This window comes from Argopecten irradians, chromosome 10, assembly GCF_041381155.1.
Source record: "Argopecten irradians isolate NY chromosome 10, Ai_NY, whole genome shotgun sequence".
In the NCBI taxonomy this organism is placed as follows: domain Eukaryota; kingdom Metazoa; phylum Mollusca; class Bivalvia; order Pectinida; family Pectinidae; genus Argopecten; species Argopecten irradians.
Window position 1 is genome coordinate 34,564,604 of NC_091143.1, and position 24,758 is coordinate 34,589,361.

General features: G+C 38.7%; 1 protein-coding gene across 2 annotated transcripts in view; it reads right to left on the minus strand.

Moving 5' to 3' along the window:
• Positions 1 to 19,495, minus strand: part of LOC138333722 (uncharacterized) — a 39,079-nt gene extending 19,584 nt beyond the window's left edge. For both annotated transcript variants that reach the window (XM_069282279.1, XM_069282278.1), the window contains exons 1-3: positions 19,335 to 19,495; positions 19,148 to 19,246; positions 26 to 121 (exon numbers count right to left, since the gene is read on the minus strand). In XM_069282279.1, the coding sequence (XP_069138380.1) occupies positions 26 to 121; positions 19,148 to 19,161 (110 nt within the window). In that variant the 5' untranslated portion in view covers positions 19,162 to 19,246; positions 19,335 to 19,495. The remainder of the gene's footprint in view (positions 1 to 25; positions 122 to 19,147; positions 19,247 to 19,334) is intronic.
• Between the last annotated feature and the right edge of the window lie 5,263 nt (positions 19,496 to 24,758).

Genomic DNA, 24,758 nt, shown 5'->3' on the forward strand with positions numbered 1-24,758 from the left:
GTATAGCCTGATTTTTTTTACTTACAAGTCCCGGTTTTTCAAGGTCTCCTCAAGGCTGCCGCTCAGCTCTTTTATCTCTTTTGCTATATCAGCAACTTTGCTCAGGGCAATTTGCATATCACTAAAACAATATAGCTAGGGTAAGGCATTTAGGAAATTCTTACATCGCCATCGTGTTGACATTTGGCAAATATATGAACAACTTTGTGAAGGTAAAGATAGGCGTAGGGAACATTTCTCTGTCGTTACAATTTATCGATGGAAATTGGCTAGAAATGGACAGGAACACCGTTTTCTAAAAGTGCTCCAACATGAGATCCCTCTGTTTTAACCAAAGATTTACTTTTGAAAAGCTATTTCCACGAAATGTCAGTTGGAAACAAGTGACCCTAAAACCAATTAAAACTGTCTATACCTTCCACCTGTCTATACTTACCACCTGTCTATACTTACCACCTGTCTATACTTACCACCTGTCTATACTTACCACCTGTCTATACCTACCACCTGTCTATACTTACCACCTGTCTATACTTACCACCTGTCTATACTTACCACCTGTCTATACCTACCACCTGTCTATACCTACCACCTGTCTATACTTACCACCTGTCTATACTTACCACCTGTCTATACTTACCACCTGTCTATACCTACCACATGTCTATACTTACCACCTGTCTATACCTACCACCTGTCTATACTTACCACCTGTCTATACTTACCACCTGTCTATACTTACCACCTGTCTATACTTACCACCTGTCTATACTTACCACCTGTCTATACCTACCACCTGTCTATACCTACCACCTGTCTATAACTACCACCTGTCTATACTTACCACCTGTCTATACTTACCACCTGTCTATACTTACCACCTGTCTATACTTACCACCTGTCTATACCTACCACCTTCAATCTATACCTACCACCCGTCTATACCTACTACCTGTTTATAACTACCACCTGTCTATATCTACCACCTGTCTATAACTACCACCTGTCTATACCTACCACCTGTCTATACCTATCACCTGTCTATAACTATCACCTGTCTATACCTACCACCTTTCTACAACTACCACCTGTCTATAACTACCAATTGTCTCTAACTATCACCTGTCTATACCTACCATATGTCTATACCTACCACCTGTCTATAACTGCCACCTGTCTATAACTACCACCTGGCTTTCCTACCATTTGTCTATAACTACCATCTGTCTATAACTGTCATCTGTCTATAACTACCACCTGGCTATACCTACCACCAGTCTATAACTACCACCTGTCTATACCTACCACCTGTCTATACCTACCACCTGTCTATACCTACCACCTGTCTATACCTACCAGCTGTCTAAACCTACCACCTGTCTATACTTACACAACCTGTCTATACTTACCACCTGTCTATACCTACCATCAATCTACACCTACAACCTGTCTATAACTACCACCTGTCTATACCTACCACCTGTCTATACCTACCAGCTGTCTAAACCTACCACCTGTCTATACTTACACAACCTGTCTATACCTACCATCAATCTACACCTACAACCTGTCTTTAACTACCATCTATGTATACCTTCCACCTGTCTTTACATACCACCTGTCTATATAACTACCACCTGTCTATACCTACCACCTGTCTATACCTACCACCTTTCTAAAACTACCACCTGTCTATATGCCTACCACCTGTATATACCTACCATCAATCTATTCCTACCACCCGTCCATACCTACCACCTGTTTATACCTACCACCTGTATATACTTACCACCTGTCTATATCTACCACCTGTCTATACCTACCACCAGTCTATACCTACCGCTTGTTTATATCTACCATCCGTCTATACCTACCACCCGTCTATGACTACCACCTGTCTATACCTACCACCCGTCTATAACTACCACCTGTCTTTACCTACCACAGGTCTATAACTACCACCAGTCTATACCTACCGCTTGTATATATCTACCATCTGTCTATGACTACCACCTGTCTATAACTTCCACCTGTCTATACCTACAATATGTCGATAATTACCACCTTTCTATACTGACCACTTGTCTATAACTACCACCTGTCTATAATTACCATCTGTCTATAACTAACCCCTGTCTATATATACCACCTGTCGAAACCTACATGTACCATCTGTGTATACCTACCATAAATCTATATCTACCACCTGCCTAAACCTACCGCTTGTCTTCAACTACCATCTTTTTATACCTACCACCTGTCTATATCTACCACCTGTTTATATCTACCACCTGTTTATATCTACCCCCTATCTATACCTACTATCTGTCTATAACTGCCACCTGTCGATACCTACCACCAGACTATACCTACAACCTGTCTATACCTACCGCTTGTCTATAAATAATTCTGTCTATACCTACCACCTGTTTATATCTACCCCCTATCTATACCTACTATCTGTCTATAACTACCACCTGTCTATACCTACCACCTGTCTATAACTTCCACCTGTCTATACCTACCTTATGTCTATAACTACCACCTGTCTATACCAACCATCTGTCTATAACTGCCACCTGTCTATAACTGCCACCTGTCTATAACTACCACCTGTCTATACCTACCATCTGTCTGAAAATACCATCTGTCTATACCTACCACCTGTCTTTAACTACCACCTGTCTATAAATACCACCTGTCTGTACTTACCACCCGTCTATACCTAGCACCTGTCTATACCTATCACCTGTCTATAACTACCAAATGTATAAAACTACCATCTATCTATACCTAACGTATGTCTATAGCTATCAGCTGTCTAAACCTACCATATGTCTATTACTACCACATGTCTATACCTACCACATGTCTATACCTACCACCTGTTTATAACTACCATTTGTCTATAACTACTACCTGTCTAAACCTACAATTAATCTATACCTACCACCTGTTTATAACTACCATTTATTTATATCTGCGTCCTGTCTTTACCTTCCACATGTCTATACCTACCACCTGTTTATAACTACCATCTGTCTATAACTACCACCAGTCTAAACATACCATATGTCTATACCTACCACCTGACTAAACCTGCAATTAATCTATACCTACCACACCTGTCTATAACTACCATTTATTTATATCTACGACCTGTCGATACCTACCAGCTGTCTATACCTACCACCTGTCTATACCTACCACCTGCCTAAAACTACCACCTGTCTAAAACTACCATCTGTCTATACCTACCACCTATCTAAATCTACGACCTGTCTATACCTACCACCTGTCTTTACCAACCGCTTTTCTATAACTACCATCTGTCTATACCTACCACCTGTTTATAAATACCATCTGTCTATACCTTTCAATTGTCTATAACTACCAAATGTATAAAACTACCATCTATCTATACCTAACGTCTATACTTACCACCTGTCTATACCTACCATCAATCTACACCTACAACCTGTCTATAACTACCACCTGTCTATACCTACCACCTGTCTATACCTACCAGCTGTCTAAACCTACCACCTGTCTATACTTACACAACCTGTCTATACCTACCATCAATCTACACCTACAACCTGTCTTTAACTACCATCTATGTATACCTTCCACCTGTCTTTACATACCACCTGTCTATATAACTACCACCTGTCTATACCTACCACCTGTCTATACCTACCACCTTTCTAAAACTACCACCTGTCTATATGCCTACCACCTGTATATACCTACCATCAATCTATTCCTACCACCCGTCCATACCTACCACCTGTTTATACCTACCACCTGTATATACTTACCACCTGTCTATATCTACCACCTGTCTATACCTACCACCAGTCTATACCTACCTACCGCTTGTTTATATCTACCATCCGTCTATACCTACCACCCGTCTATGACTACCACCTGTCTATACCTACCACCCGTCTATAACTACCACCTGTCTATACCTACCACAGGTCTATAACTACCACCAGTCTATACCTACCGCTTGTATATATCTACCATCTGTCTATGACTACCACCTGTCTATAACTTCCACCTGTCTATACCTACAATATGTCGATAATTACCACCTTTCTATACTGACCACTTGTCTATAACTACCACCTGTCTATAATTACCATCTGTCTATAACTAACCCCTGTCTATATATACCACCTGTCGAAACCTACATGTACCATCTGTGTATACCTACCATAAATCTATATATCTACCACCTGCCTAAACCTACCGCTTGTCTTCAACTACCATCTTTTTATACCTACCACCTGTCTATATCTACCACCTGTTTATATCTACCACCTGTTTATATCTACTCCCTATCTATACCTACTATCTGTCTATAACTACCACCTGTCGATACCTACCACCAGACTATACCTACAACCTGTCTATACCTACCGCTTGTCTATAAATAATTCTGTCTATACCTACCACCTGTTTATATCTACCCCCTATCTATACCTACTATCTGTCTATAACTACACCTGTCTATACCTACCACCTGTCTATAACTTCCACCTGTCTACCTCCTTATGTCTATAACTACCACCTGTCTATACCAACCATCTGTCTATACTGCCACCTGTCTATAACTCCACCTGTCTATAACTACCACCTGTCTATACCTACATCTGTCTGAAATACCATCTGTCTATACCTACCACCTGTCTTTAACTACCACCTGTCTATAAATACCACCTGTCTGTACTTACCACCCGTCTATACCTAGCACCTGTCTATACCTATCACCTGTCTATAACTACCAAATGTATAAAACTACCATCTATCTATACCTAACGTATGTCTATAGCTATCAGCTGTCTAAACCTACCATATGTCTATTACTACCACATGTCTATACCTACCACATGTCTATACCTACCACCTGTTTATAACTACCATTTGTCTATAACTACTACCTGTCTAAACCTACAATTAATATATACCTACCACCTGTTTATAACTACCATTTATTTATATCTGCGTCCTGTATATACCTACCACATGTCTATACCTACCACCTGTTTATAACTACCATCTGTCTATAACTACCACCAGTCTAAACATACCATATGTCTATACCTACCACCTGACTAAACCTGCAATTAATCTATACCTACCACACCTGTCTATAACTACCATTTATTTATATCTACGACCTGTCGATACCTACCAGCTGTCTATACCTACCACCTGTCTATACCTACCACCTGCCTAAAACTACCACCTGTCTAAAACTACCATCTGTCTATACCTACCACCTATCTAAATCTACGACCTGTCTATACCTACCACCTGTCTTTACCAACCGCTTTTCTATAACTACCATCTGTCTATACCTACCACCTGTTTATAAATACCATCTGTCTATACCTTTCAATGTCTATAACTACCAAATGTATAAAACTACCATCTATCTATACCTACGTATGTCTATAGCTATCAGCTGTCTATAACCTACATTGTCTATTACTACCACATGTCTATACCTACCACCTGTCTATACCTACCACCTGTTATAACTACCATTTGTCTATAACTACCTACCTGTCTAAACCTACAATTAATATATACCTACCACCTGTTTATAACTACCATTTATTTATATCTGCGTCCTGTATATACCTACCACTGTCTATACCTATACTATAACTACCATCTGTCTATAACTACCAGCTGTCTATAACTACCACCTGTCTACTATAACTACCACCTGTCTATACCTACCAGCTGTCTATAACTAACACCTGTCTATAACTACCATCTGTCTATACCTACCACCTGTCTATAACTACAACCTGTCTATACCTACCACCTGCTTATACATACTACCTGTCTATAACTACCACCTGTCTATAACTACCACCTGTCTATACCTAACACCTGTCTATACCTACCACTTGTTTATAACTACCACCTGTCTATAACTACCACCTGTATATACCTAACACATGTCTATAACTACTACCTGTCTATAATTACCACCTTTCTATACTGACCACTTGTCTATAACTACCACCTGTCTATAATTACCATCTGTCTATAACTAACCCCTGTCTATATATACCACCTGTCGAAACCTACATGCACCATCTGTGTATACCTACCATAAATCTATCTATATCTACCACCTGCCTAAACCTACCGCTTTGTCTATAACTACCACCTGTCTATACCTACCACCTGTCTATATCTACCACCTGTCTATACCTACCACCTGTCTATACCTACCACCTGTCTATAACTACCACCTGTCGATACCTACCACCAGATTATACCTACCACCTGTCTATACCTACCGCTTGTCTATAAATAATTCTGTCTATACCTACCACCTGCCTAAAACTACCACCTGTCTAAAACTACCATCTGTCTATACCTACCACCTATCTAAATCTACGACCTGTCTATACCTACCACCTGTCTTTACCTACCGCTTTTCTATAACTACCATCTGTCTATACCTACCACCTGTTTATAACTACCATCTGTCTATACCTTTCAATTGTCTATAACTACATAATGTATAAAACTACCATCTATCTATACCTAACGTATGTCTATAGCTATCAGCTGTCTAAACCTACAATATGTCTATTACTACCACATGTCTATACCTACCACATGTCTATACCTACCACCTGTTTATAACTACCATCAGTGTATAACTACCACCTGTCTATACATACCATATGTCTATAACTACCACCTGACTAAACCTAAATTAATCTATACCTACCACTGTCCTACCATTCATACTCTTTATTAACTACGACCTGTCGATACCTACCACTGTCTATAACTAGCACCTGTCTATAACTACCACCTGTCTATACCTACCACCTGTCTATACCTACCACCTGTCTATACCTACCATTTGTCTATAACTACTACCTGTCTAATACCTACAATTAATCTATACCTACCACCTGTCTATAACTCCCATTTATTATACTACCACCTGTCTATAACCTACCACTGTCATAACTACCTACCTACCACCTGTCTATACCTACCACCTGTCTATAACTACCACCTGTCTATACCTACCACCTGTCTATACCTACCACCTGTCTATAAATACCACCTGTCTATACCTACCACCTGTCTTTACCTACCACCTGTCTATACCTACCACCTGTCTATACCTACCACCTGTCTATACCTACCACCTGTCTATACCTACCACCTGTCTATAACTACCACCTGTCTATACCTACCACCTGTCTATACCTACCACCTGTCTATAACCTACCACCTGTCTATACCTACCACCTGTCTAAACTACTACCTGTCTATAGCTACTACCACCTGTCTATAACTACCAACTGTCTATAACTATCACCTGTCTATATAACTACTCACCTACTGTCTATAACTACCACCTTTCTACAACTACCAACCTGTCTATAACTACCAACTGTCTATACCTACCACTGTCTATAACTCCACCTGTCTATAATCTACCACCTGTCTATACCTACCACCTGTCTATAACTACCACCTGTCTATACCTACCACCTGTCTAAACCTACCACCTGTCTATACTTACCCAACCTGTCTATACTTACCAACCTGTCTATATACCACCCTAACCACCTGTCAATCTACACCTACTACCACCTGTCTATAACTACCACCTGTCTATACCTACCACCTGTCTATACCTCCCAGCTGTCTAAACCTACCACCTGTCTATACTTACACAACCTGTCTATACTTACCACCTGTCTATACCTACCATCAATCTACACCTACAACCTGTCTATAATCTACCATCTATCTATACCTACCATCTGTCTTTACATACCACCTGTCTATATAACTACCTACACTGTCTATATTACTTACCTACCACCTGTCTATACCTACCACCTGTCCAACCTACAACCTGTCTATACCTACCACCTTCTAAAACTACCACCTGTCTATATGCCTACCACCAGTCTATACCTACCATATACCTACCACCGTCATACCTACCACCTGTCATATACCTACCACCTGTCTATACTTACCACCTGTCTATACCTACCACCTGTCTATACCTACCACCTCCCTATATCTACCACCGTCTATACCTACCACGTCTATACCTACCACCGTCGTATACCTACCACTGTCTATACTACCACCTGTCTATACCTACCACCTGTCTATACTACCACCTCTATACCTACCACCTGTCTATACTACCACCTGTCTATACCTACCACCAGTCTATAACTACCACCTTCTATACCTACCACTTGTATATAACTACCATCTGTCTTTACTACCACCTGTCTATAACTTCCACCTGTCTATACCTACTTGTCTATACTACCACCTGTCTATACCTACTACCTGTCTATACTCCACCGACTACCACCTGTCTATACCTACCACCTGTCTATAACTACCACCTGTCTATAACTACCACCTGTCTATATAACTACCACCCTGTCTATACCTACCACCTGTCTATAACTACCACCTGTCTATAATACCCGTCTATACTACCACCTGTCTATAACTACTCTATACCTGTCTATAACTACCACCTGTCTATACCTACCACCTGTCTATAACTACCACCTGTCTATAACTACCACCTGTCTATATACTAACCACCTGTCTATAAACTACCTACCTGTCTATAATTACCACCTGTCTATACCTACCATTGTCTATAACTACCACCTGTCTAAACCTACCATCTGTCTATAACTACCACCTGTCTATATACTACCACCTGTCTATACCTACCTGTTACCATCCTGTCTATAACTACCCAATCTATACCTACCACCTGCCTATAACCTACCACTGTCTATAACTACCACCTGTCTATACTACCACCTGTCTATATCTACCACCTGTTTATATCTACCCCCTATCTATACCTACTATCTGTCTATAACTACCACCTGTCGATACCTACCACACCACTATACTATACCTACCACTGTCTATATCTACCACCTGTTTATATCTACCCCCCTATCTATACCTACTATCTGTCTATAACTACCACCTGTCGATACCTACCACCACACTATACCTACCACCTGTCTATATCTACCACCTGTCTATATCTACCACCTGTTTATATCTACCCCCTATCTATACCTACTATCTGTCTATAACTGCCACCTGTCGATACCTACCACCAGACTATACCTACCATCTGTCTATATCTACCACCTGTTTATATCTACCCCCTATCTATACCTACTATCTGTCTATAACTACCACCTGTCGATACCTACCACCAGACTATACCTACCACCTGTCTATATCTACCACCTGTTTATATCTACCCCCTATCTATACCTACTATCTGTCTATAACTGCCACCTGTCGATACCTACCACCAGACTATACCTACCACCTGTCTATATCTACCACCTGTTTATATCTACCCCCTATCTATACCTACTATCTGTCTATAACTACCACCTGTCGATACCTACCACCAGACTATACCTACCACCTGTCTATATCTACCACCTGTCTATAACTACATTATGTCTATACCTACCACCTGCCTAAAACTACCACCTGTCTAAAACTACCAACTGTCTATACCTACCACCTGTCTAAATCTACGACCTGTCTATAACTAGCACCTGTCTATAACTACCACCTGTCTATACCTACCACCTGTCTATACCTACCACCTGTCTATACCTACCACCTGTCTAATCTACGACCTGTCTATAACTACACCTGTCTATAACTACCACCTGTCTATACCTACCACCTGTCTATACCTACCACCTGTCTATACCTACCACCTGTCTATATGCCTACCACCTGTAAATACCTACCACCAATCTATACTACCACCCGTCCATACTACCACCTGTCTATACCTACCACCTGTATATACTCTACCACCCGTCTATATCTACCACCTGTCATATACCTACCACCTGTATATACCTACCGCTTGTCTATATCTACCACCGTCATCTACCACCTATACCTACCACCTTGTCTATACCTACCACCTGTCTATAACTACCACCTGTCTAAAACTACCACCTGTCTATACCTACCACCTGTCTATAACTACCACCTGTCTATAACTACCACCTGTTTTTCATTACCACCTGTACATAACTACCACCTGTCTATACCTACCACCTGTCTATACCTACCACCTGTCGATAACTACCACCTGTCTATACCTACTACCTGTCTAAAACTACCACCTGTCTATACCTACCACCTGCCTATACTTAGTACCTGTCTATAACTACCACATGTCTATAACTACCACCTGTCTATACCTAACACCTGTCTATACCTACCACTTGTTTATAACTACCACCTGTCCATAACTACCACCTGTATATACCTAACACTTGTCTATAACTACTACCTGTCTATAATTACCACCTTTCTATACTGACCACTTGTCTATAACTACCATCTGTATATAATTACCATCTGTCTATAACTAACCCCTGTCTATATATACCACCTGTCGAAACCTACATGTACCATCTGTGTATACCTACCATAAATCTATATCTACCACCTGCCTAAACCTACCGCTTGTCTTCACCTACCATCTTTTTATACCTACCACCTGTCTATATCTACCACCTGTTTATATCTACCCCCTATCTATACTTACTATCTGTCTATAATTGCCACCTGTCGATACCTACCACCAGACTATACCTACCACCTGTCTATGCCTACCGCTTGTCTATAACTACATTCTGTCTATACCTACACACCTGCCTAAAACTACCACCTGTCTAAAACTACCAACTGTCTATACCTACCACCTGTCTAAATCTACGACATGTCTATACCTACCACCTGTCTTTACCTACCGCTTTTCTATAACTACCATCTGTCTATACCTACCACCTGTTTATAACTATTCTGTACACCTATCAATTTATCTATAACTACCAAAGGTATAAAACTACCATCTATCTATACCTAACGTATGTCTATAGCTATCAGCTGTCTAAACCTACCATATGTCTATTACTACCACATGTCTATACCTACCACCTGTTTATAACTACCATCTGTCTATAACTACCGCCTGTCTATACATACCACATGTGTATACCTACCACCGGACTAAACCTACAATTAATCTATACCTACCACCTGTCTATAAGTACCATTTATTTATATATACGACCTGTCTATACCTACCAGCTGTCTATAACTAGCACATGTCTATAACTGCCACCTGTCTATACCTACCACCTGTCTATACCTATCACCTGCCTACCACCTGTCTATAACTACCACTTGTCTATAACTAGCACCTGTCTATATCTACCATCCGTCTATACCTACCACCCGTGTATGACTACCACCTGTCTATACCTACCACCAGTCTATACCTACCACCTGTCTTTACCTACCACAGGTCTATAACTACCACCAGTCTATACCTACCCTTGTTATATCTACCATCTGTCTATGACTACCACCTGTCTATAACTTCCACCTGTCTATACCTACAATATGTCGATAACTACCACCTGTCTATACCTACTACCTGTCTAAAACTACCATCTGTCTATACCTACCACCTGCCTATACATACTACCTGTCTATAACTACCACCTGTCTATAACTGCCACCTGTCGATACCTACCACCAGACTATACCTACCACCTGTCTATATCTACCACCGGTTTATATCTACCCCCTATCTATACCTACTATCTGTCTATAACTACCACCTGTCGATACCTACCACCAGACTATACCTACCACCTGTCTATACCTACCACCTGTCTATATCTACCACCTGTGTATATCTACCCCCTATCTATACCTACTATCTGTCTATCACTGCCACCTGTCGATACCTACCACCAGACTATACCTACCACCTGTCTATGCCTACCGCTTGTCTATAACTACATTATGTCTATACCTACCACCTGCCTAAAACTACCACCTGTCTAAAACTACCAACTGTCTATACCTACCACCTGTCTAAATCTACGACCTGTCTATAACTAGCACCTGTCTATAACTACCACCTGTCTATACCTACTATCTGTCTATAACTACCACCTGTCGATACCTACCACCAAACTATACCTACCACCTGTCTATATCTACCACCTGTTTATATCTACCCCCTATCTATACCTACTATCTGTCTATAACTACCACCTGTCGATACCTACCACCAGACTATACCTACCACCTGTCTATATCTATCACCTGTATATATCTACCCCCTATCTATACCTACTATCTGTCTATAACTGCCACCTGTCGATACCTACCACCAGACTATACCTACCACCTGTCTATGCCTACCGCTTGTCTATAACTACATTCTGTCTATACCTACCACCTGCCTAAAACTACCACCTGTCTAAAACTACCAACTGTCTATACCTACCACCTGTCTAAATCTACGACCTGTCTATACCTACCACCTGTCTTTACCTACCGCTTTTCTATAACTACCATCTGTCTATACCTACCACCCGTTTATAACTACCATCTGTACACCTATCAATTGTCTATAACTACCAAATGTATAAAACTACCATCTATCTATACCTAACGTATGTCTATAGCTATCAGCTGTCTAAACCTACCATATGTCTATTACTATCACATGTCTATACCTACCACATGTCTATAACTACCACATGTCTATAACTACCATCTGTCTATAACTACCACCTGTCTATAACTACCACCTGTCTATATTCCTACCACCTGTATATACCTACCATCAATCTATTTCTACCACCCGTCCATACCTACCACCTGTCTATACCTACCACCTGTATATACTTACCACCCGTCTATATCTACCACCTGTCTATACCTACCACCAATATATACCTACCGCTTGTCTATATCTACCATCCGTCTATACCTACCACCCGTGTATGACTACCACCTGTCTATACCTACCACCCGTCTATAACTACCACCTGTCTTTACCTACCACAGGTCTATAACTACCACCAGTCTATACCTACCGCTTGTATATATCTACCATCTGTCTATGACTACCACCTGTCTATAACTTCCACCTGTCTATACCTACAATATGTCGATAACTACCACCTGTCTATACCTACTACCTGTCTATAACTACCACCTGTCTATACCTACCACCTGCCTATACATACTACCTGTCTATAACTACCACCTGTCTATAACTACCACCTGTCTATACCTAACACCTGTCTATACCTACCACTTGTTTATAACTACCACCTGTCTATAACTACCACCTGTATATACCTAACACTTGTCTATAACTACTACCTGTCTATAATTACCACCTTTCTATACTGACCACTTGTCTATAACTACCACCTGTCTATAATTACCATCTGTCTATAACTAACCCCTGTCTATATATACCACCTGTCGAAACCTACATGTACCATCTGTGTATACCTACCATAAATCTATATCTACCACCTGCCTAAACCTACCGCTTGTCTTCACCTACCATCTTTTTATACCTACCACCTGTCTATATCTACCACCTGTTTATATCTACCCCCTATCTATACCTACTATCTGTCTATAACTACCACCTGTCGATACCTACCACCAGACTATACCTACCACCTGTCTATACCTACCGCTTGTCTATAAATAATTCTGTCTATACCTACCACCTGCCTAAAACTACCACCTGTCTAAAACTACCATCTGTCTATACCTACCACCTATCTAAATCTACGACCTGTCTATACCTACCACCTGTCTTTACCTACCGCTTTTCTATAACTACCATCTGTCTATACCTACCACCTGTTTATAACTACCATCTGTCTATACCTTTCAATTGTCTATAACTACCAAATGTATAAAACTACCATCTATCTATACCTAACGTATGTCTATAGCTATCAGCTGTCTAAACCTACAATATGTCTATTACTACCACATGTCTATAATTACCATCTGTCTATAACTACCACCTGTCTATTCATACCATATGTCTATACCTACCACCTGACTATACCTACAATTAGTCTATACCTACCACCTGTCTATAACTACCATTTATTTATATCTACGACCTGTCGATACCTACCAGCTGTCTATAACTAGCACCTGTCTATAACTACCACTTGTCTATACCTACCATATGTCTATACCTACCACCTGTCTATAACTACTACCTGTCTAAACCTTCAATTAATCTATACCTACCACCTGTTTATAACTACCATTTATTTATATCTGCGTCCTGTCTATACCTACCAGCTGTCTATAACTACCACCTGTCTATAACTACCACCTGTCTATAACTACCACCTGTCTATAACTACCACCTGTCTATACCTACCAGCTTTCTATAACTACCACCTGTCTAAAACTACCATCTGTCTATACCTACCAACTGTCTATAACTACAACCTGTCTATACCTACCACCTGTCTTTAACTACCACCTGTCTATACCTACCACCTGTCTATACCTACCACCTGTATATACCTACCACCTGTCTATAACTACCACCTGTCTATAACTACCACCTGTCTATAACTACCACCTGTCTATACCTACCACCTGTCTATAACTATCACCTGTCTATACCTACCACCTTTCTACAACTACCACCTGTCTATAGCTGCCAACTGTCTATAACTACCAATTGTCTATAACTATCACCTGTCTATGCCTACCATATGTCTATACCTACCACCTGTCTATAACTGCCACCTGTCTATAACTACCACCTGTCTATACCTACCATTTGTCTATAACTACCATCTGTCTATAACTGTCACCTGTCTATAACTACCACCTGTCTATACCTACCATCTGTCTATAACTGCCACCTGTCTATACCTACCACCTGTCTATACCTACCACCTGTCTATAACTTCCACCTGTCTATACCTACCTTATGTCTATAACTACCACCTGTCTATACCAACCATCTGTCTATAACTGCCACCTGTCTATAACTGCCACCTGTCTATAACTACCACCTGTCTATACCTACCATCTGTCTATAACTACCATCTGTCTATACCTACCACCTGTCTTTAACTACCACCTGTCTATAAATACCACCTGTCTGTACTTACCACCCGTCTATACCTAGCACCTGTCTATACCTATCACCTGTCTATAACTACCACCTATCTATACCTACCATCTGCCTATACCTACCACCTGTCTAAACCTACCACCTGTCTGTACCTACCACCTGTCTAAACCTACCACCTGTCTTTACCTACCACCTTTCTATACCTACCATATGTCCATATCTACCACCTCTCTATACCTACAGTGGTTTTTGCAATTAATATTTTCAACAGCACATGCCTTTTCAATTGGGGAAAATAACTCGGAATTCGGAAGATATTGGGGAAAATCAGGGGTGAAAAAAAAACAAAGTCAATTGCCCCGGGCAAGTAGAGCCCAAAAATTCACTTTCCCGAAATTACATTCAACTGGCCCCCAAAAATATCAATTTTTTATTGCAGTACTGTGCTAACTAGAAAATTGAAAATAAAAAACTTTAAAATTATTTAATAAATATTTCCAATTCTATTTCACAAGATATTTTCCTTCTGTTTTTGGAAGAAAAATAGAAATAAAAATAATTTGCAGCACCATTACCATTTTTAAATTTGTTTTTGTTTCTCTATAATTTTTCATATATCAGTGTATGATCAGACAGAGATGTAATCAGTGTATGATCAGAGAGGCGTAATCAGTGTATGACCAGACAGGTGTAATCAGTGTATGGCTACACAGGTGTAATCAGTGTATGGAGAGAGAGAGGTGTAATCAGTGTATGACCAGACAGGTGTAATCAGTGTATGACCAGACAGGTGTAATCAGTTTATGACCAGACAGGTGTAATCAGTGCATGACCAGACAGAGATGTAATCAGTGTATGACCAGACAAGTGTAATCAGTGTATGACCAGACGGGTGTAATCAGTGTATGACCAGACAGGTGTAATCAGTTAATGACCAGACATCTGTAATCAGTGTATGACCAGACAGGTGTAATCAGTGTATTACCAGACAGGTATAATCAGTGTATGACCAGACAGATAAAATCAGTGTATGACCAGACAGGTGTAATCAGTGTATGACCAGACAGGTGTAATCAGTGTATGACCAGACAGGTGTAATCAGTGTATGACCAGACAGGTGTAATCAGTGTATGACCAGTGTATGACCAGGACATCTGTAATCAGTGTATGACCAGACATCTGTAATCAGTGTATGACCAGACATCTGTAATCAGTGTATGACCTGACAGGTGTAATCAGTGTATGACCAGACAGGTGTAATCAGTGTATGACCAGACAGAGATGTAATCAGTGTATGACCAGACAGATGTAATCAGTGTATTACCAGACAGGTGTAATCAGTGTATGACCAGACAGGTGTAATCAGTGTATGACCAGACAGGTGTAATCAGTGTATGACCAGACAGGTGTAATCAGTGTATGACCAGACAGGTGTAATCAGTGTATGGCCAGACAGGTGTAATCAGTGTATGACCAGACAGGTGTAATCAGTGTATGACCAGACAGATGTAATCAGTGTATGACCAGACAGGTGTAATCAGTGTATGACCAGACAGATATAATCAGTGTATGACCAGACAGGTGTAATCAGTGTATGACCAGACAGGTGTAATCAGTGTATGACCAGACAGGTGTAATCAGTGTATGACCAGACAGGTGTAATCAGTGTATGACCAGACAGGTGTAATCAGTGTATGACCAGACAGGTGTAATCAGTGTATGACCAGACAGGTGTAATCAGTGTATGACCAGACAGGTGTAATCAGTGTATTACCAGACAGGTGTAATCAGTGTATGACCAGACAGGTGTAATCAGTGTATAACCAGACAGGTGTAATCAGTGTATGACCAGAGACAGGTATAATCAGTGCATGACCAGACAGGTGTCATCAGTGTATGACCAGACAGGTATAATCAGTTTATGACCAGAGAGAGGTGTAATCAGTGTATGACCAGACAGAGATGTTATCAGTGTATGACCAGACAGATATAATCAGTTTATGACCAGAGAGAGGTGTAATCAGTGTATGACCAGACAGAGATGTTATCAGTGTATGACCAGACAGATGTAATCAGTGTATTACCAGACAGGTGTAATCAGTTTATGACCAGAGAGAGGTGTAATCAGTGTATGACCAGACAGAGATGTAATCAGTGTATGACCAGACAGATGTAATCAGTGTATGACCAGACAGATGTAATCAGTGTATTACCAGACAGGTGTAATCAGTGTATTACCAGACAGATGTAATCAGTGTATGACCAGACAGGTGTAATCAGTGTATGACCAGACAGATGTAATCAGTGTATGACCAGACAGGTGTAATCAGTGCATGACCAGACAGGTGTAATAAGTGTATGACCAGACAGGTGTAATCAGTGTATCACCAGACAGGTGTAATCAGTGTATGACCAGACAGATGTAATCAGTGTATGACCAGACAGGTGTAATCAGTGCATGACCAGACAGGTGTAATCAGTGCATGACCAGACAGGTGTAATCAGTGCATGACCAGACAGGTGTAATCAGTGTATGGCCAGACAGGTGTAATCATGTCATATGTGCCAGACAGATGTAATCAGTGTATTACCAGACAGGTGTAATCAGTGTATGGCCAGACAGATGTAATCAGTGTATGACCAGACAGATGTAATCAGTGTATGACCAGACAGATGTAATCAGTGTATGACCAGACAGATGTAATCAGTGCATGACCAGACAGGTGTAATCAGTGTATTACCAGACAGGTGTAATCAGTGTATGACCAGACAGGTGTAATCAGTGTATTACCAGACAGGTGTAATCAGTGTATGACCAGACAGGTGTAATCAGTGCATGACCAGACAGGTGTAATCAGTGTATGACTAGACAGGTGTAATCAGTGTATGACCAGACAGGTGTAATCAGTGTATGACCGGACAGATGTAATCAGTGTATGACCAGACAAGTGTAATCAGTGTATGAACAGACGGGTGTAATCAGTGTATGACCAAACAGGTGTAATCAGTGTATTACCAGACAGATGTAATCAATGTTTGACCAGACAGATGTAATCAGTGTATGACCAGACAGGTGTAATCAGTGTATGACCAGACAGGTGTAATCAGTGTATGACCAGAGACAGGTATAATCAGTGTACGACCAGACAGGTGTAATCAGTGTATGACCAGACAGGTGTAATCAGTGTATTACCAGACAGGTGTAATCAGTGTATGACCAGACAGGTGTAATCAGTGTATGACCAGACAGGTATAATCAGTGTATGACCAGACAGGTGTAATCAGTGTATGACCAGACAGGTGTAATCAGTGTATGACCAGACAGATAAAATCAGTGTATGACCAGACAGGTGTAATCAGTGTATGACCAGAAAGGTGAAATCAGTTTATGACCAGACAGATGTAATCAGTGTATGACCAGACAGGTGTAATCAGTGTATGACCAGACAGATGTAATCATTGTATGACCAGAGAGATGTAATCAGTGCATGACCAGACAGGTGTAATCAGTGTATGACCAGACAGGTGTAATCAGTGTATGACCAGACAGAGGTGTCATCAGTAAATACAGAGGTCTTTGACATATTGTCAATATATATGTAATCAAATACCATCAAAAAATTTGGTTGCAAAATTCCATTGATAGTTTTATACCAAATTAAAGACAAATTATGTTTCTGTCAATTGAAAGTATTCCCATTGTCACATCTTATACATTTTGTTAATAATCATACTTTTTTCTGAAATTTGGTAGTGTTATATGGCCGGCCGAGTTATAGACCTTGACAAGCTACATACGTATTGATAAAGGGGCAGATCGCCTCGAATATTTGACAATTTTGTTTTGTCCACACGGTTGGAATTACTTCCTTGTCCCATATTTACCATTTGAAGTAATTCGTATCCAACAGACTTACGTTTGATTGGATCCCGTGTCATCTGGAAAATCCTGTTGCTATTACTTCTTTCACCCTTATTACATACAATGAGTGAGAAAAAGGTCTATAGAGCCAACGCCTTTGAGTAGTTTAATTGAAATAACTGAAATATTTTGCCTTATGACGGTGGCAATATTTGTTTTTAAATCGATCTTACCTTGTTGATTGCATGTTGCTGGCACTATTCCTTTGTGATCAACTGTCAGCGGGTAGGTTTACATTTAACTTCCTGGTGAGTACGAACCAAGGCGAACGTCTGCAATTAAATCATATCATAAGTGTGATCTATAAATAGACAATGTTAATGTTGTGGAGAAAAACGAAATATATTTACATATACATACCTGTGTATTCAGTCAATCAATCAATCAATTGGAATTAATCGGTAAAGGCCAGTTGAGGAGACCAGTGTCGTATGAGTCTGTGGGATATTCCCTGCTCTCCGACTGTAACAGGTAAACATACAAACAAACTTACTGACGCATGACGACATGGGGCGTTTTGATTGGTCAGACCTAGTGTACCCGAATAAACCATTTGCATTTCTCAGTGATGCAAGCGGCATATTTTGTAATGACGTAAGGAACACCTGACAAAAACGGCACTTCCGGTCTATTACCTGACACATTTGTTACCGATGTCAACACGACGAAACGCGTTGTTTTTGGTGTAAATATCGGCGTGACAACTCATGATAAGATAATAAGTGCTTGAATAAGGTATTTTTATACTATTTTCTTATTTCTAAAACAGTCACAGATGAAATATAAGGGTAACTCGTCGCTTCAATGCAATGTTATATTACACACTCATCCATGTCAGCTGTTGGTACGGAACGCAGATTGAAAAATGTTAAAAATCCTCAATTTTCCATATGAATCACGAAACCTGATTAAACTGACAGTTTATATATGAAAGATTATTGAGAAATAATTGTGGACCAATCTCTGTGTCTGTAGTTACCGCCATTGAAATAAAAATAATAAATTCATTGATCAAAAGTACATGTACAACACGTACACTTGTAGGCCCCTCTACATTACGGGAGGCAATGTACATGTATACATATGCACATTAAAATTATACATAATGTACATGTCCGGTATATTTAATACCTATTTAACACCAGAAACATTAAGTACATGTTTTACAACACAGTCAATTTAAATATGATGAACATTTCTTTGCAAATAGAAACAGATTGCTAATGCACTAGGTCTACTTTAGTCAGTATAAGTAAAGTGTACTGGTGAGTTACACATGAGCTTCACATTAAGCACAGGGCCTCGTTACTATTGATGATATATATAAGATAGGACACGTGTAATGTATGTAAATAGACGTGTCCTATCTTATATATATCATCAATAGTAACAAGGCCCTGTGCATTAAGGGAGTACTCTGTAGAATGAGAGGGAGTATTACTTCAGCAGATATTTAAAGAAACCTACTTGTCTTCCTTTCATTTTATGAAACATTAAATATTTATACATGTACCATGTATATAGAATGTATGTACATGTAAATATACATGAATCTTATTTGGTTTACTTGGGACAATTATGATGACACTTCAAATGTTTTTAAGAAGAGAAATCAGTCTTCTGGTTGTCTATTTGATGATCCATTCAAATGTTTCTTGTGAGCAGCAATGAAAAAGAAAACCACAATTATACAAATTGGAGAGGATAAAGCTTTTTCTTGACAGCCATAGGCCAATGTCTAATATCTATGAGTCAATAACATTTATTGAATTTGAAATACTGATGGATTTATTTGAGACTAAATATTCAATTTTATTAACAAACCAAATAATATACTGTATATTCAGTTTTCTCCATGTAAATCTGTAAACAAACATAAGGCAAAATACATGTAATGATCAATCTCTTCCTTTTTGAATTTTGATAAGAAAGCAATAGAGTATGATCAAAGCTTTAATATGCTAACATTGAAACAAACAGTCATTCTAGTTACATTCAGGCTTTTCATTTATTTAATATTTTGTGCAATTTCATACTCTCTTTTCAAAGATTTAAGATTTAACAGAGATTAAGAATAAGATGTCAGAACTTGACTTTTGATATCATTGCAGCTGTTTGATAAAATAGTTACCACTAAATCTTATGATTGCAAAGCAGTCAACCTATAACAAAATTTATTTGTGAATAACATATTTATTAAATGAGGTAAAAAAGATAGAATTTAACTCTAATATTTAAACAGTGCAATAAAACAAGAATAACTCCAGACTTTTTTGTATATACACATGTTACATGTATATACTTTACATTAAATCAGATCTTCACCTGTATTAGGTTTGAATGCCTTGTTACCTGTTCACATCTGAAGAAACACAAATGCATCATCACTATTCTTTTTATTGAAATAAAATGATTGTATTTTTTTGGATGGTCCAGGTCCAGATCAGTGAACCTTAACTGAGGTGGTAGATGTATCAAGTTCAGCCATTATTACAATTATTAAAAAGATATCCTGTTAGGTTTTTATGAAATATATAACATATTTCCACAATGTAAATGATGTTACGGATAACTGAAATTGAATTATTAAATATTATATAAGTCATTCATACTTGAGATAATAAAACTTAAATTTAAAAATAAGGGGAATAACTCGTACGGTCTTAATTCTATTAACCTATTCGATCTTAATTTGCTTTTTCCACAAATATAAATAGATTACAAACGCCATTAGGTATAGATGATATATAGTGTTAAAGGTGTTTGGAAATTATAGATTCTGCAAAAATGATGAGCTTTATATATAGATATTTATTTGTATAAATTTATTTTCTTCAACTTACATTTATTGATTATATTTTCATTCACTTCTTATTTCTTTTAATTATTTTTTTGTAAAGTTATTTCTTGTTAAATTTGCTCGTATAGATATAAATCATTAACTTCTACAATATGGCTTTATATTACGGTATTCATATATTTATATTGAATTCATATATATTAACTATCCACCTCACACGTATATATATCACGCATTTGGTTTTTTTTCTTTTATAGTTTACATTTTATTCATTTCATTAATATAATATAAGATCATCCTTACCTGATTAATATATTTTATTCATCCAAACACTTAACTTCGCACATTGTATTTTCATATTTCCTAGATTTGAATTTATAAATGAATTTATTCAAACACTTAAATTCACACAAAAAACAATTTCGTACGTGCTAAATATATAATTTTATCTTTCCGTACACTTACATTCATATATAAGCACTTTCGTATGTGCTAACTGCATGTAATTTTGCCCATTCATACACTTACATTCATATATATATATACTTATATGGGTTTGACAGCTTTGAGAGTTGGATGAAAGCTCATTATCTATGCATCATTCTACATCGTATACCTGGGTTTGCTAGGTTTGATAGTTGGAGGAAAGCTCATCACCTATGTATCATTCTACATCGTATATCTGGGTCTGTCAGGTTTGATAGTTGGAGGAAAGCTCATCATCTATGTCTCATTCTACATCGTATATCTGGGTCTGTTAGGTTTGATAGTTGGTGGAAAGCTCATCATCTATGTATCATTCTACATCGTATATCTGGGTCTGTTAGGTTTGATAGTTGGAGGAAAGCTCATCATCTATGTCTCATTCTACATCGTATATCTGTGTTTGTTAGGTTTGATAGTTGGAGGAAAGCTCATCATCTATGTCTCATTCTACATCGTATATCTGGGTTTGTTAGGTTTGGGAGTTGGAGGAAAGCTCATCATCTATGTCTCATTATACATCGTATATTTGGGTCTGTTAGGTTTGATAGTTGGAGGAAAGTTCATCATCTATGTATCATTCTACATCGTATATCTGGGTCTGTTAGGTTTGATAGTTGGTGGAAAGTTCATCATCTATGTCTCATTCTACATCGTATATCTGTGTTTGTTAGTTTTGGGAGTTGGTGGAAAGTTCATCATCTATGTCTCATTCTACATCGTATATCTGGGTTTGTTAGGTTTGATAGTTGGAGGAAAGCTCATCATCTATGTATCATTATACATCGTATATCTGGGTCTGTTAGGTTTTGATAGTTGGTGGAAAGTTCATCATCTATGTCTCATTCTACATCGTATATCTGGGTTGTTAGGTTTGATAGTTGGAGGAAAGTTCATCATCTATGTCTCATTCTACATCGTATATCTGGGTTTGTTAGGTTTGATAGTTTGGAGGAAAGCTCATCATCTATGTATCATTCTACATCGTATATCTGGGTCTGTTAGGTTTGATAGTTGGTGGAAAGTTCATCATCTATGTCTCATTATACATCGTATATCTGGTTTGTTAGTTTTGGATAGTTGGTGGAAAGTTCATCATCTATGTCTCATTCTACATCGTATATCTGGGTCTGTTAGGTTTGGGAGTTGGAGGAAAGCTCATCATCTATGTCTCATTATACATCGTATATCTGGGTCTGTTAGGTTTGATAGTTGGTGGAAAGTTCATCATCTATGTATCATTCTACATCCTATATCTGGGTTTTGTTAGTTTTGGGAGTTGGTGGAAAGTTCATCATCTATGTCTCATTCTACATCGTATATCTGGGTTTGTTAGGTTTGATAGTTGAGGAAAGCTCATCATCTATGTCTCATTCTACATCGTATATCTGGGTCTGTTAGGTTTGATAGTTGGTGGAAAGTTCATCATCTATGTCTCATTCTACATCGTATATTCTGGGTTTGTTAGGTTTGATAGTTGGTGGAAATCTCATTATCTATGTCTCATTCTACATCGTATATCTGGGTCTGTTAGGTTTGATAGTTGGAGGAAAGCTCATCATCTATGTATCATTATACATCGTATATCTGGGTCTGTTAGGTTTGATAGTTGGTGGAAAGTTCATCATCTATGTCTCATTCTACATCGTATATTTGGGTTTGTTAGGTTTGATAGTTGGAGGAAAGCTCATCATCTATGTCTCATTCTACATCGTATATCTGGGTCTGTTAGGTTTGATAGTTGGAGGAAAGCTCATCATCTATGTATCATTATACATCGTAAATCTGGGTCTGTTAGGTTTGATAGTTGGTGGAAAGCTCATTATCTATGTCTCATTCTACATCGTATATCTGGGTCTGTTAGGTTTGATAGTTGGAGGAAAGCTCATCATCTATGTATCATTATACATCGTATATCTGGGTCTGTTAGGTTTGATAGTTGGTGGAAAGTTCATCATCTATGTCTCATTCTACATCGTATATTTGGGTTTGTTAGGTTTGATAGTTGGAGGAAAGCTCATCATCTATGTCTCATTCTACATCGTATATTTGGTTTTGTTAGGTTTGATAGTTTGAGGAAAGCTCATCATCTATGTATCATTATACATCGTATATTTGGGTCTGTTAGGTTTGATAGTTGGAGGAAAGTTCATCATCTATGTATCATTCTACATCGTATATCTGTGTTTGTCAGGTTTGATAGTTGGTGGAAAGCTCATCATCTATGTATCATTATACATCGTATATTTGGGTCTGTTAGGTTTGATAGTTTGAGGAAAGCTCATCATCTATGTATCATTATACATCGTATATTTGGGTCTGTTAGGTTTGATAGTTTTGAGGAAAGCTCATCATCTATGTTTCATTCTACATCGTATATCTGTGTTTGTCAGGTTTGATAGTTGGTGGAAAGCTCATCATCTATGTATCATTCTACATCGTATATCTTGGTTTGTTAGGTTTGATAGTTGGTGGAAAGCTCATCATCTATGTATCATTCT